This window comes from Somniosus microcephalus, chromosome 2, assembly GCF_052327205.1.
Source record: "Somniosus microcephalus isolate GS21.2 chromosome 2, FLI_Smic_1.0, whole genome shotgun sequence".
NCBI classification, from domain to species: domain Eukaryota; kingdom Metazoa; phylum Chordata; class Chondrichthyes; order Squaliformes; family Somniosidae; genus Somniosus; species Somniosus microcephalus.
The window spans coordinates 260,209,341-260,222,338 of NC_140988.1; the positions used below are offsets into that span (position 1 = coordinate 260,209,341).

Here is a 12,998-nt window from a genome sequence, read left to right on the forward strand (position 1 = left end):
AGTATTCACTAATTCCAGTCCAAGTAAATCCCATTTCAATGTCCCTTTAGTCATATTTCTGTCTCTTTGATATAGACCTTGTTTTGTGCCTAATTTCAACGTTTCACTTCACAGGCTGAGATGCGCATGTTGAGTCAGTAGTTGTCTCACCAGCGATTTCAGCATGTGTACAGGTACTGGCGAGATAGATTTCATTACTTCGCTTCTCAGTGTTCTGTTTCCTTCTATCATCAACAGATTCCTGTGGTTTTCCGTATCAATCACATCCTTTAATTTTCCTCCTAGCCCACTTCAAATTTCACTCGTACACAATTCTTTTTGTCATAATTTCCAATATTCCATTAGCCTTTCTGATTACTTTTTTTAATGTGTGCATTACCTTTCAGTGATTTGTGTGCCTGGACACCCAAATCCCTTTGCTCCTTTGCAGCTCCTCGTGTCTCAACATTAAGAACATATTCTGATTTGTCTTTCTGGAATCCAAGTGGATAACCTCACACTTCCCCACATTGAACTCCATCTCCATTGTTTTGCTCATTCACTTAGTCTATGTCCCTTTACAACTTCTAGCTCCTGTTCACACAACTTACTGTGCCTCCTAACTTAGTGTCATCTGAAAACTTGGATATACAATTTTCTGTTCCTTCATCCAAGTACATAAGGTGAAAATCCGAGACCCCAGTACAGATTCCAGGGGAACACCACTTGTCAAATGATGCCAATCAGAGAATGAACTCTTTATCCCTACTCCTTGTCTCCTACCTTCCAACCGATTACAGACCCATGTCATTAGTAAATTATTAAAGTTATAAGTAAAAATAAAAGATGTAGAACAATCCTGAAACTCACTTAAATATTTAATTCTTGCAACTAACAAATAACTGACTCAAAGTGAATTTCAAACACTGCCTTTTTCATACTTGCCAATTGTTTTCAGCTGTCTGTCTGTTGAAAAACAGACGGTTGGCATGCATGCTACAGTGGAGCTAGGTCTTCATAGTGTGGTTGGATCTGAACTGGGAGGCAACTACAGTCATTCATTGTGAATCTGTGCATGCATGACTCAAAATCCCGATGTCCTCTGGTATAGCAACTTTCACCCAAATTACAACTCCTGCGGTCCTGTCCTGTGCACATTTTCACATCTGTGCAGATGGCAGGTAACAAACTATGCAAGCCCAGTAAACAATTCTAAATTCTTTAAAAACCAAAATTCTCATAAAACAACATTTGAATATAGATGAGAAATAATATAATTCATCTTTACCATAAACAATTATTGGGCTGCTCAGAAATCTTAACCAACAGGTAGGAACTCTTAAAGTTTGTCCACAATAAAAATGGAGTCTTAGACATTGCAACCCATCTCTAATTGTTTTCAGGAGGTGAAGCATTTGGGGGACCCCTGTTCACATTGTCCACGCTTGTGGCCTGAAATCGGCATACTGTATCAACTCCTTGCTGCCCCCTGGCCTGCTTCTCCTGAGCCCAGTGGCTAATGCACTGGACACGCCCCACTTTTCCATTTTAAGCTGCTTACAGCGATACTAGCCCCAATTGCCACCTCTGCATACTAGAGGTGGTACCACTTTTCACTAATAAAAGTCTTGACATCCAAAGGAATTTCTTTACTCAGGGCTGTTTTTCAGTTGTATGTTTTTTGAATTGTCAGGTTTTTCAAGCTTTGTAGGTCAGCATGTATGTATTGTTTTAACCTAAGTGCTCAGTCCTTGTGCTACTGTGTTCCACACACTTCAGTCTTATTACAGTATCAGGTGCTTAATAATAAACTTCTCTAGATTTGCTGGGGTGATATTCTGTAGGTTTCAGAGTACTAAAGCAATAATGTGGAATTGGTTTCTGTATTCACAATAGGTAATTGCTTGTGAACTTGATACCAGACTTGTTGCTGAACTACAGAAGAGAGTTCAGGGAACGTAAGTAATATAAATACTGTTCAGCGTTTAAATGCAAGCTTAATGGACTTACTGCAGACAATTGCTATAATGGCAAACTGCTTGGATTCCAACTGAAATTTTGTTTTGACTACCCTTTCTGCTCTTTGAAATCTTGCATAGTGTTTTTTCTTGTATATATTTTCTTCAGACCTATGGCAAGTAAACTTCAAATAATGGTCGGAGATGTGCTGAAGACAGACTTGCCATTCTTTGATGCATGCGTAGCAAACTTACCATATCAGGTAACTTGGTATCACCTTTTAACTTACTTATAAATAGGGCCCCATTATGTTGGTGTTCAGGGCAACAGTGAGGATGAATATAAGTTTGATCCCCACCTTAGCTGCAATGAGCAGAGGCTGCAGTGCCTATTTAGGGGAAGTGAAAATCAGAGAGGGCATCACATTAAGCTGTTTCCTCCTAGTGCCATCTACAGCTAACACTGTTAGCAGTTTGTTGTTTGGGCAGCAGGCTAGCCAGTCTGAACATGGGAAATGGTTTATATTTTTATGATTTTTTTTCCTTTCAGTAAGTACTCTTGGCCTTAAAGTATGGAACTCTGCATGACAAATTATATAGAATAAAAGCAATAAAAATTCAGCTGTTAATTTCACAAAGTATTTCACTTTACTGTTGTGCACCAAGCTGATTTACTGAGGTAATAAACTTTGACTTGCGTGTGATGCCCCCTTTTTTAAAGTATAGCAACTGTCAGCATGAAACTATCTTTGAAGTATGTTGGTAATTGATTCCTGATTGGAAGGCCTGAGTTCAAATGTTAATCTTAACACTCACATTTGAGCCAAGGATCTTGAGGGAAATGGGGAAATTACTCCAGAAAATACATATTAAGGTTCTATTGAGATTGGAGAGTGGCCAATGTAATACCCATTTTCAAAATCGGGGCAACATTAATCTAGGTAATTAGAGGCCATTTAATTTAACATTCGTGGTAAGGAAAACTTTGGAACCTTTAATTAAAGATGAAATTACTAACTATCTAGATGAGAAAATAATTAGAAACAGCCAACATGTCAGTCAGGAAGGTTGTGTTTGATAAACCTGAGTTCTTTGAGGAGATGACAAATATGGTGGAATTGCAGTGGATGTGTACATGGACTTTCAGAAAGTTTATGACAAGGTAGCACATAGGTGATTTTTGGAAAATATTGAATTAGGGGAGGGTAATAAAATGAATTAAAAGTTGGTTAGAAGGGAGGGAACAGTTTGGAAGGGCAGTTTCTCAGAGTGTTTTGAAGTGGGTAGTAGTGTCCTACAGGGTTCTATTCTGGAACCACTTCTGTTCATTTTATATTAATGATGATTTGGATATAGGGCTAGATGGAGTGGTGTCCAAATTTGCAGATGACACTAAAATAGAAGTAAGTAATTCTAAGGATCAAAAGAAGCTGCAAAGGGATATTGATAAGATGGTGGAATGGACAAAAAGTAGCTCTGATACTGCCTCAAATGAGGAAATACAAATACAATGAAAGATTTGAAAGAAACAGAAAATGCTGGAGATACTCAGCAGGTCAGGCAGCATCTGTGAAGAGAGAAACAGAGTTAACGTTTCAGGTCGATGACCTTTCGTCAGAACTGGAAAAAAGCAGGAAATGGAACAGATTTTTAAGCAAGTTTAGGGACTGGGAAATGGGGGAGGGGATGAAAGAACAAAAGGGGAAGGTAAATTGTGCTTGACTAATCTGGAATTTTTTGAGGATGTAACTGGTAAAATAGATAAGGGAGAACCAGTGGATGTGGTATATTTGGACTTTCAGAAGGCTTTCGATAAGGTCCCGCATAAGAGGTTAGCGTGTAAAGTTAAGGCACATGGGATTGGGGGCAAGGTATTGACTTGGATAGAAAACTGGTTGGCAGACAGAAAGCAAAGAGTTGGAATAAACGGGTCTTTTTCCGAGTGGCAGGCAGTGACTAGTGGGGTACCGCAGGGATCGGTCCTTGGACCCCAGCTATTCACAATATATATTAATGATCTAGACGAGGGAACTAGATGTAATATCTCCAAATTTGCAGACGACACAAAGCTGGGTGGGCGTGTGTGCTGTGAGGAGGATGCCGAGAAACTCCAGGATGATTTGGACAGGTTGGGTGATTGGGCAGAAGCATGGCAGATGCAATATAATGTGGATAAATGTGAGGTTATCCACTTTGGTGGCAAAAACAGGAAGGCAGATTATTATCTGAATGGCAATAGATTGGACGAAGGGGAAGTGCAACGAGACCTGGGTGTCCTTGTGCACCAGTCGCTGAAGGTAAGCATGCAGGTGCAGCAGGCGGTTAAGAAGGCAAATGGTATGTTGGCCTTCGTAGCGAGAGGTTTTGAGTACAGGAACAAGGATGTCTTGCTGCAGTTGTACAGGGCCTTGGTGAGATCACATCTTGAGCATTGTGTGCAGTTTTGGTCGCCTTATCTGAGGAAGGATGTTCTTGCCATGGAAGGAGTTCAGCGAAGATTCACCAGGCTGATACCTGGGATGGCAGGAATGACGTATGAGGAGAGATTGGGTCGATTGGGCTTGTACTCGCTGGAGTTTAGAAGAATGAGAGGGGATCTCATTGAAACTTATAAAATTCTGACAGGACTGGACAGACTAGATGCAGGAAGGATGTTCCCGATGGCCGGGGAGTCCAGAACCAGGGGACACGATCTAAGGATAAAGGGTAGGCCATTTAGGACAGAAATGAGGAGGAATTTCTTCACCCAGAGAGTGGTGAACCTGTGGAATTCTCTACCACAGAAGGCAGTAGAGACCAATTCATTAAATATATTCAAGAAGGAGTTGGATATATTTCTTAAGGCTAAAGGGATCAAGGGGTATGGGGAGAAAGCAGGGACCGGGTACTGAATTTGGATGATCAGCCATGATCACATTGAATGGCGGAGCAGGCTCGAGGGGCCGAATGGCCTACTCCTGCTCCTATCTTCTATGTTTCTATGCCTGTGATAGGATAGAAGGCAGGAGAAGTTAAGAGACATTAAGAGATATTCAAGGCAAAAGGAGATGGTAAAGGGACAGGTTAAGAAACAAAGGATGGCTCTCGATGAAGTGACTTGAAAGATTTTAAAAATTGGGGCTGCTTTCATGAGAGCAGTGGAGATTATGGGGTGATTTGATAGAGGTGTTTTAAATTATGAGGGCTCGGGACAGAGTACTGTAGATAGAAACAGACCATGGAGATATAATATCAAATGTAAATGATTTAGGACAGAGGGCAGGATAAACCTTTTGCACAGAAGTTTGTGAGGCTGTGTAATGCACAGAGTTAGTGATTGAAGCAGAGACCATGTCAACATAATAGGATAGATTGGTGCTTGAAAGAAAGAGAAATAAAAGAAATGGGGAACAGAACAGGCACATGGGATTAGGACTACTGTTTTTGTGGATGTTGAACACCATCATGGACTGGTTGGGCTGAATGGCCTGTTTCTGTGTTGTAATTCTATGAGCACCTTCGGTCGCTTTTAGCAAAGTTTTCTGCAGATGGCAAAAGACTGCTTCCTGATTGGTAAACTGGGTAGCAGTACTGCAAGTGTTCCTGGAAAGGTACATGGGTTGGCTTGGCACCACACCAAATGGAGTGTTTACTGGGGGAACTGTGGTTGTGTTTTTATATGGGCTGATTTATATATGTAATGTTTTTAATTGCAGAAGAAAGTTTATTGATACTAATGTATGTGGTGAGCTGTAATTTGAATTATTGTAATGTTATTTGCAGATCTCCTCTCCATTTGTTTTTAAACTACTGCTGCACAGACCATTCTTCAGGTGAGCCTGTCTGGGAATTGAACTATCAGCTGTATTGTGAACTGAAAACTCAATCTATTTTTCTGATGTGATGTAGTGTTGAAATAAATATTATAATTGGAAGTAAGGAGGAAAGTTGGGCAAAACTCTTTCACCCAAAGGATAATGGTCATGTAATAAGTTACCAGGAAAAACCATTGTAGCAGGCAGATAAAGAGACAAATAGATTTCTGGAGGGGGAGTTGAGAGGTCTGATATGTAAACTTGATCTATGAAAAAGGATAGTACCCTTTTCTACATTTGTGATTTTCCACCGCCCCCCCCCCCATGATGATTTCTGTTGTCAGCTATTCAGATGGAGATTCTATATGCATTACCATTGTACATCCTTCATCAACTGGTGCAGTGGACCAGTTTGACACATGTCGTCTTGTTTTAGTACCAGGATGAGGGAGAGTGTGTTTCATTGGAAAAAAAGTCACTGAAGAGGCAACTAGTCTTGCTCTTTGAATGTTATGTACTTTTGTCTCTACTGATGCATTTCCCCCCCACAGATGTGCGGTGTTAATGTTCCAGCGAGAATTTGCTCTTCGACTTGTTGCAAAACCAGGGGATAAACTATACTGCAGACTCTCGATCAACACACAGTTACTGGCACGTGTAGATCACCTGATGAAGGTAGCACTCCGAATTGTCATACTTAAAATGTGCTTTAGGCTCTCCGATAGCTTAAGATGTGTGGGCCATGTAGTGTGGTACAGAGCCACAAAAGCCAGGAAGGACCTAGGTTTGATTGTAAAGTCACTGGTAAATGGTGTTTCTACAATTAATTTCAGCATCCCTGAACTACAGGGGGGGGGGGGAATCGGATAGGATTCCTATTTCAGATTCCTAGCGGGTTAGTTATCCATTATGCCAGTTTCAATAATGCAATTCAACACAGAAATTTACGTTCTGTTGCATTGTGGAAACCAGTCTTCTATATTTTAAACAAATACTTCCCCCAGCAACGCTGGATGCCAGGGATGTACAGGAGATTCCTTACACCCAGCCAGCATTGCTAGAGCACAAATAATTGGAAATATATTGCATAATGTATTTCTCTCATTTTCACATCATAATATGACTGCCAACATGTGGGCGGAGGGATGTAATTTGGCTTAGCACATCTGTGCCAGCCCTTTGCTAGAGCAGTCCAAAACTAATCCCACTGCCCCACTCTCTCCCCATATGTATTGTATGTTTCTTTGCTTCAAATCTTTATCACATTGTTCTTAAATGAAATATGGTCTCTGTCTCAAACACTCCTTTTGGCAAAGCATTCCATGCTCCAACAACTATGTAAAGTATTTCTCCCAACTCTCTCCTCATTCTCTTATTCTTAAATTCATGGCCTCTTGTAACTGATTCCCGAACCAGAAGAAATAGTTTTCCCTATTCGCTCTATCAAAACATAGACCATACATCTAATTTTTTTTTTTAAGCACCTGATCAGACGTCTTCTGTGGAGTAGATGAAGTGTGCAAGTATTGTCAGCAGATCAATATTCTAAGTATAAAAAGACATGGACTTAGAATGCTTCAAAACTGCTGTTGAGAATCCAAATACACCTTTCCTCATCTTTGTTTAGGTTGGAAAAAACAACTTCAGGCCACCTCCAAAAGTTGAGTCAAGTGTCGTTAGGATAGAACCGAAGAATCCACCTCCACCAGTGAATTTCCAGGTGAAAATAGATTTATTTATATTCTATTTAATCCCATTTGCTTAGCCAGTTATGATGATGAATAGCTGAGCAATACAAATCAGGAAGGTTCAATCCCCAGTCTGCTAAGTTTGGCCAGGGTGATGGTAGGGGCACTATAATTGGCATTAGCCCTCCTGGATTCAAGTAGGCAAAATCAGCAGGGTCCCCAATCCTAATCACTACCCAATGCTAGAACTGCACATCTGAATATAGGATTGGGCTCAGCTGTGATTCTTCCCGCTATGAAATAGCATGTTAACGTTCATTGTCAATGTTGAAGTTAAATAGTGAAGGAAAAATGGCAAGCTAAAGGACTTTGATTTTTCAATCAATGTACAGGAAACTTTCTGGTATCCGGCACTGACGGGACCGAGCTGGTGCCGTACCATCAAAACTGCCGTAGAAACCAGCGCTAATGTTAAAACATACGGAGCTTTTGAGCTCCGTGTGAATCAACAAACCCTGTTAACAGCTTCAAAACAGTCGGCCGCAGCTTAAAAGCATCTGTAGCTAAGCAACAGCTTCAGCTAGACCTTGCAGAGCCTGACTGGGGAAAAAAAGCAACGAGAAGTAAAAAAACTTATAGGAAACGGCTCCTGAATTTTGCCGTTAGATAGAGCTTTCCGGACATTTAACCTCCGGTTAAACGAAAGTTTCCTGTATGATTGATTTACCTTTTTTTCCATTGTTCAGGATTGATTGTTCTCATAAGTCCTTAAGATTTCCTCATTGGTGGTTTTCTAGTTGCTTTCTTTGCTTTTGATTCATTTGTTATCTACCTCTTCAGTTCTGATTTGCTGCTGTATTATTTTGAGCCAAAGTGTGACAGAAGTAGTGTTACAGGAAGTATGTGTTACACTTGAAAGAAATGCATTTAATAGATTGCAGATTAGTAGATGGATTTGTAGTTAAAGTTTTTTATCCTCTGCCTCACACAAGGTTTGGCTGGAGAGCTGCTCCCTTGCCTCACTAATGCTGCCTTTTGTCCAGTTGCTAGAGATGTAAGTGGCTCTCTGATTTTCCTTGATCTTGCTTGGCACCTTCCTATAGTGGCACAGTTAGTATGATCAGGAACTCATTGTGTGGGGAATTGGGCCTGAACCTATGTCCTACTACACCATGGCAGTATATTGAATGCTGCCATAAGCTGTCATCATTGGAACATGTTAATTTGCTGGTGTTTTATGAATAAAAATAAATGGATTTCTCTGAACTGCCATCCCTACCCCAATATTTGGCATACAATTCCATAGTTTGGAAGCAATTATAATTCACATAAATGGAATTCATGGTAATTTTTTTGTTTCTGTAAAATTTCTGATTTTTGTGACAATACTTTGGATGTTGGTTCTAAAAGTACATGTTCATTGTGGAACAGTTATTATAATGGCACTTCCTAGTCATAAATCTTGTTGCTTTTTTTCAATATTAGGAATGGGATGGTCTGGTCAGGATCGCATTTGTGAGAAAAAACAAGACTCTAGCTGCAGCTTTTAAGTAAGTATATTTATTTCTAAATCCATTTCTGAAGGGGGAAAAGTATCTGTCTTTGCATAAGTGCTGCACCAACACATTTCACATGTTGTGTAAAACTAATTTAGTTTCATTCTTAATCTAGCTAATGTTCTCTGTTTGAATTTCCTTTGTTCTGTCCCACAACACACTAATGCATCAACTGAGATTTTTTGTTCAATTGATGTGTGATGATCTGTATGCAATATTATGCTTCTAAGTAGTTTGGTTCTTTAGTATAGCAGTGCCTGTCACCTTAACAAAGTTCATGTGTGTTTATTCATAGATCCAATGCAGTTGAACAGTTGCTGGAAAAAAATTACAGAATACACTGTTCTTTGCATAATATTGTAAGTATAAAAGTTGTATTTTTGATTTTGCACACTATTACCATAACCGTTACCTCTTCAATTTACTATAACATTATAATTATATATCCTCAAAAAAAACTTTGTCACCTTCTATTTACAAAACTGCTTTAGCTAGATGATGCAGTGACTTAATAAAATGTCCTATCACCTATGTGGATGCAAGAGTTTTTTTTATTCGTTCATTGTATGTGGGCGTCGCTGGCAAGGCCAGCATTTATTGCCCATCTTACCATACTTGCCCTTGAGGCGGTGGTGGTGAGCCGCTGCCTTGAACCTCTGCAGTACTTCTTTGTCGCACTTTGGTACAACTGAGTGACTTGCTAGGCCATTTCAGAGGGCAGCTAAGAGTCAACCACATTGCTGTGGGTCTGGAGTCACATATAGGCCAGACCGGGTAAGGACGGCAGATTTCCTTCCCTAAAGGACATTAGTGAACCAGATGGGTTTTTACGACAATCTGGTAGTTCCGTGGTCACCATTACTGATGCCAGTTTTTTATTCCAGATTTATTTAATTAACTGAATTTAAATTCCCCAGCTGCCGTGGTGGGATTTGAACTCCTGTCTCTGGATCATTAGTCCAGGCCTCTGGATTACTAGTCTAGTAAAATAACCACTATGTTACCATTCCCATATTTGAAACCAATCTGGATAATGTGAACCCAGTTCTTAGTGAGCTGTGTGCCAAGAAAAAAAAAATCACCATTTATTTTTTTTAAATCGTAATCCATTTCAGGAATAAGAAAATACGTCTCGGGCATAAACTAAATAATTTAAAGGCATTTACATACAAAGTAACACCGAAGGGTAATGCATACATTTCAAGAACCATTGTTAAATATTGAAGTACCACTTGTTGTTCAGGCAACTATCTTTGTTTGTTAATAGCAAATTCCAGAAAACTTCAGCATTACTGAAAAGATCCAGAAAATCCTGGAAGAAACTAGTTTCAATGAAAAACGAGCCCGAACAATGGATGTAGATGACTTCATGAGGTAAAGAGACATAGCTCTATAAAATTCCAGCTTGCTTAAGAACATGCATGTGCTTTGTTCTCTTTCCCCCTCCCCGTTCCTTAACTCGCATTGTAGATCCTCAACCATGAGGTGTGTGAGTAAATGAGTGATAATTGGTCACTGATCTACTGGTAATGAAATTGACATGGTTGCAAAAATTGATACATTAAGGTTAGACCTGTTAGAACATCTCTATGTTCATGATGCAAAGTTTGACTTTGGAAGCTCCGCAACATGGGAATCAAACCTGCGTTCCACCACTATTCCTGGGCGGGGGGGGGGGAATTTTGATTTTCATTTAAACATAAGTCCTATTTCTTAGTAATGTTTTGATAAAATCTGATCCTGTGGATAACTTCATAACTCAGAATGCCCACGGAAATTCAGAGGGCATTGGATTTTGAGAATTCAAATGGCTTTAAATAATAGTTTGAATGTTTAAAATTCAGTTTTGATGTAATTTAGAAGCTAAATATTTAGCAATACAATAACATCATTTCAGTGTAACAAAGTTTTGTATCACGTTACTGCACCAGTTTTTTCTTGCACCTGATAGCAGTGAATTCTTTGCCAAACAAAATCGCAAATTCCTTGTACTTCACAAAAAGTGTTAATCTTTGCCTATACCAGAAATGAGGCTTCTGTTTAAATGACTTTTAATTGAAAATCTCCAGGGGAAACAATTTAAAAAGACTTTGCATTCTGTTGAGTTAACGTTCTTGTGTTTCTCCTGCAGGCTGCTCCATGGTTTCAATTCACAAGGAATCCACTTCTCGTGAGAGCATTGTTTCCGCAACTTAGTTGTAGATAAGGTCTGATTATGAATAAAAGGATAGTCTTGTTACAAGACCTTTTTGGAACTTTTTTGCTATATTGAGAATGATTTTGCAATCATTTGGAACAGGTTTAGCTTGGATTTGGGTTGAAACAGATACAAGTAATCAAAACTGAGCATTCACCTCTTTTGCACACAACCACAACTTAATGTAAATTCGCATAAAGTTGCTGAGTCCCCAAAATAATCGTATTGTATTTATAAAGGAAAAAAAAGGAATCTCTGGTCTATCTGTATAAAATTTAATATGGAACACTTGTAATATACCATTTTTTAAATAAATGTACATCCGTATAGGTTGAATGTATTTTTGTGTGTATGTACTGTATATCATAGTCAGTCTATTATATCATTCACCGATTCAATATGCACAATGTGATATGGCAATGAATAGGTTCAAAGAAATGTTAAGTATTGGAAGTGAACCTAAGTTTTGCTCTCTTGTCATTCCTCCCCTGAAATCATGGATTCCTTTCTGGTATACACTTCTATGAACAACTTTCATCTTCCAGTAGCTCACCTAAGTCTATGTGCTTAGGCAGTGAACATTGATGGGCTATTGGGGGTATCATAGCCGAGTCCAATCCTGTGTTCACCTGATACTCACTCACAAAATGTGCACTTCCAGCATGGAACACTGGATAGTGGTTAAGCATAAGAATCATGACTGATTTCCCCCCACCTCCCAATCCAGGAACACTGAGATAACCTAACTCAGCATAGATCAAGGATTCAAGCTGCTTGATATAGTTTGGTGACTCACTACCTTAACTAGCTGAGTCATTTAGAGAGCAGTTTTTTGTAATATAAAACAAACATGGCATAAAAGGGTGCAACTGCAGTTACCTGTAATAAGAACATAGTCCCTGTTTCTTGAGACTGGCGAAGTCGGAGCTGTGCTTGTTTGTGGTGCGAGTGCCTGTACTAACGTGGTTGGGGTGAGGAGTGGCTGGCCTCACTGAATCTTAGAATACAAGCACTTCGCTTTCATCTCCATATGCCCCCTGCATTTGGAATCAGAAAATCATACAGCACAGAAGGAGGCCATTCAGCCTATCGTGCCTGTGCTGGTTTTTTGAAAGAGCTATCCAATTAGTCCCACTCCCCTGCTCTTTTCCCATAGCCCTACAATGTTTTCCTTTTGAAGTATATATCCAATTCCCAATGGAATACAAGCACAGGAAGACAGGCTTGCAGTGCAGTTGGCTGGAAGGTGTAAAATTGGGTGATGCAGCAGCTCTTAATGGGCTACTGTCTGCGATTACAGGTGTGTGAACTAGTTGTAGAGTTAACCTGAAGGAGTGTCATTGCTGTGAGGAACTGTGGGGAAGGCTCCTGCCGTAGGTTTTTTAGCAAAGGAGGGTAGCAGTGGAACCAAACATCTCGTTAAATCACTGATCCAAGCTTTATGGGTGAGAGTTGCAGAGTGAGTTACTCCAGTCACCCAGGTCCTGGGAGAAATGCAGAGTTCAGTGGCATCAGAAGTGTCAAAATAGATCATCTACCTTTTTATTTGGCCATAGAAAGCACAGAACAAATCAAATTGTTCATCTGTTGCACCCAATGTTCCCGCCACTTTTTTAATGGGATGCACGGCTTTTTCCATTATAACGCCATTGAGCGGCCTGCGCGGGACCTGCAGATCGCTATGTGGCCGTGCTGTTTAAAGGGAACATTGGTTGCACCCTCATAGTATGCAAAGCATCGAGATATATTTTATTCCTTTTCTCAACACTGCAAATGTTGTGGAGCATGCAAAAACCTTCCATATAACAGTTAATAGTTCAGCTCAG

The 12,998-nt window shown here is 39.8% G+C and overlaps 1 protein-coding gene across 3 annotated transcripts in view; it reads left to right on the plus strand.

The window, feature by feature from the left end:
• Positions 1–11,499, plus strand: part of dimt1l (DIM1 dimethyladenosine transferase 1-like (S. cerevisiae)) — a 30,288-nt gene extending 18,789 nt beyond the window's left edge. For 2 of the 3 annotated variants that reach the window (XM_085971355.1, XM_085971363.1), the window contains exons 4-12: positions 1,876–1,937; positions 2,107–2,200; positions 5,700–5,749; positions 6,283–6,406; positions 7,359–7,451; positions 8,905–8,969; positions 9,271–9,334; positions 10,243–10,349; positions 11,107–11,499. In XM_085971355.1, coding sequence (XP_085827481.1) covers positions 1,876–1,937; positions 2,107–2,200; positions 5,700–5,749; positions 6,283–6,406; positions 7,359–7,451; positions 8,905–8,969; positions 9,271–9,334; positions 10,243–10,349; positions 11,107–11,149 — 702 coding nt within the window. In that variant the 3' untranslated portion in view covers positions 11,150–11,499. Of the gene's footprint in view, positions 1–1,875; positions 1,938–2,106; positions 2,201–5,699; positions 5,750–6,282; positions 6,407–7,358; positions 7,452–8,904; positions 8,970–9,270; positions 9,335–10,242; positions 10,350–11,106 lie in introns of those variants that run through there. The other variant, XM_085971372.1, reaches the window with a different exon arrangement.
• Positions 11,500–12,998: the final 1,499 nt, after the last annotated feature.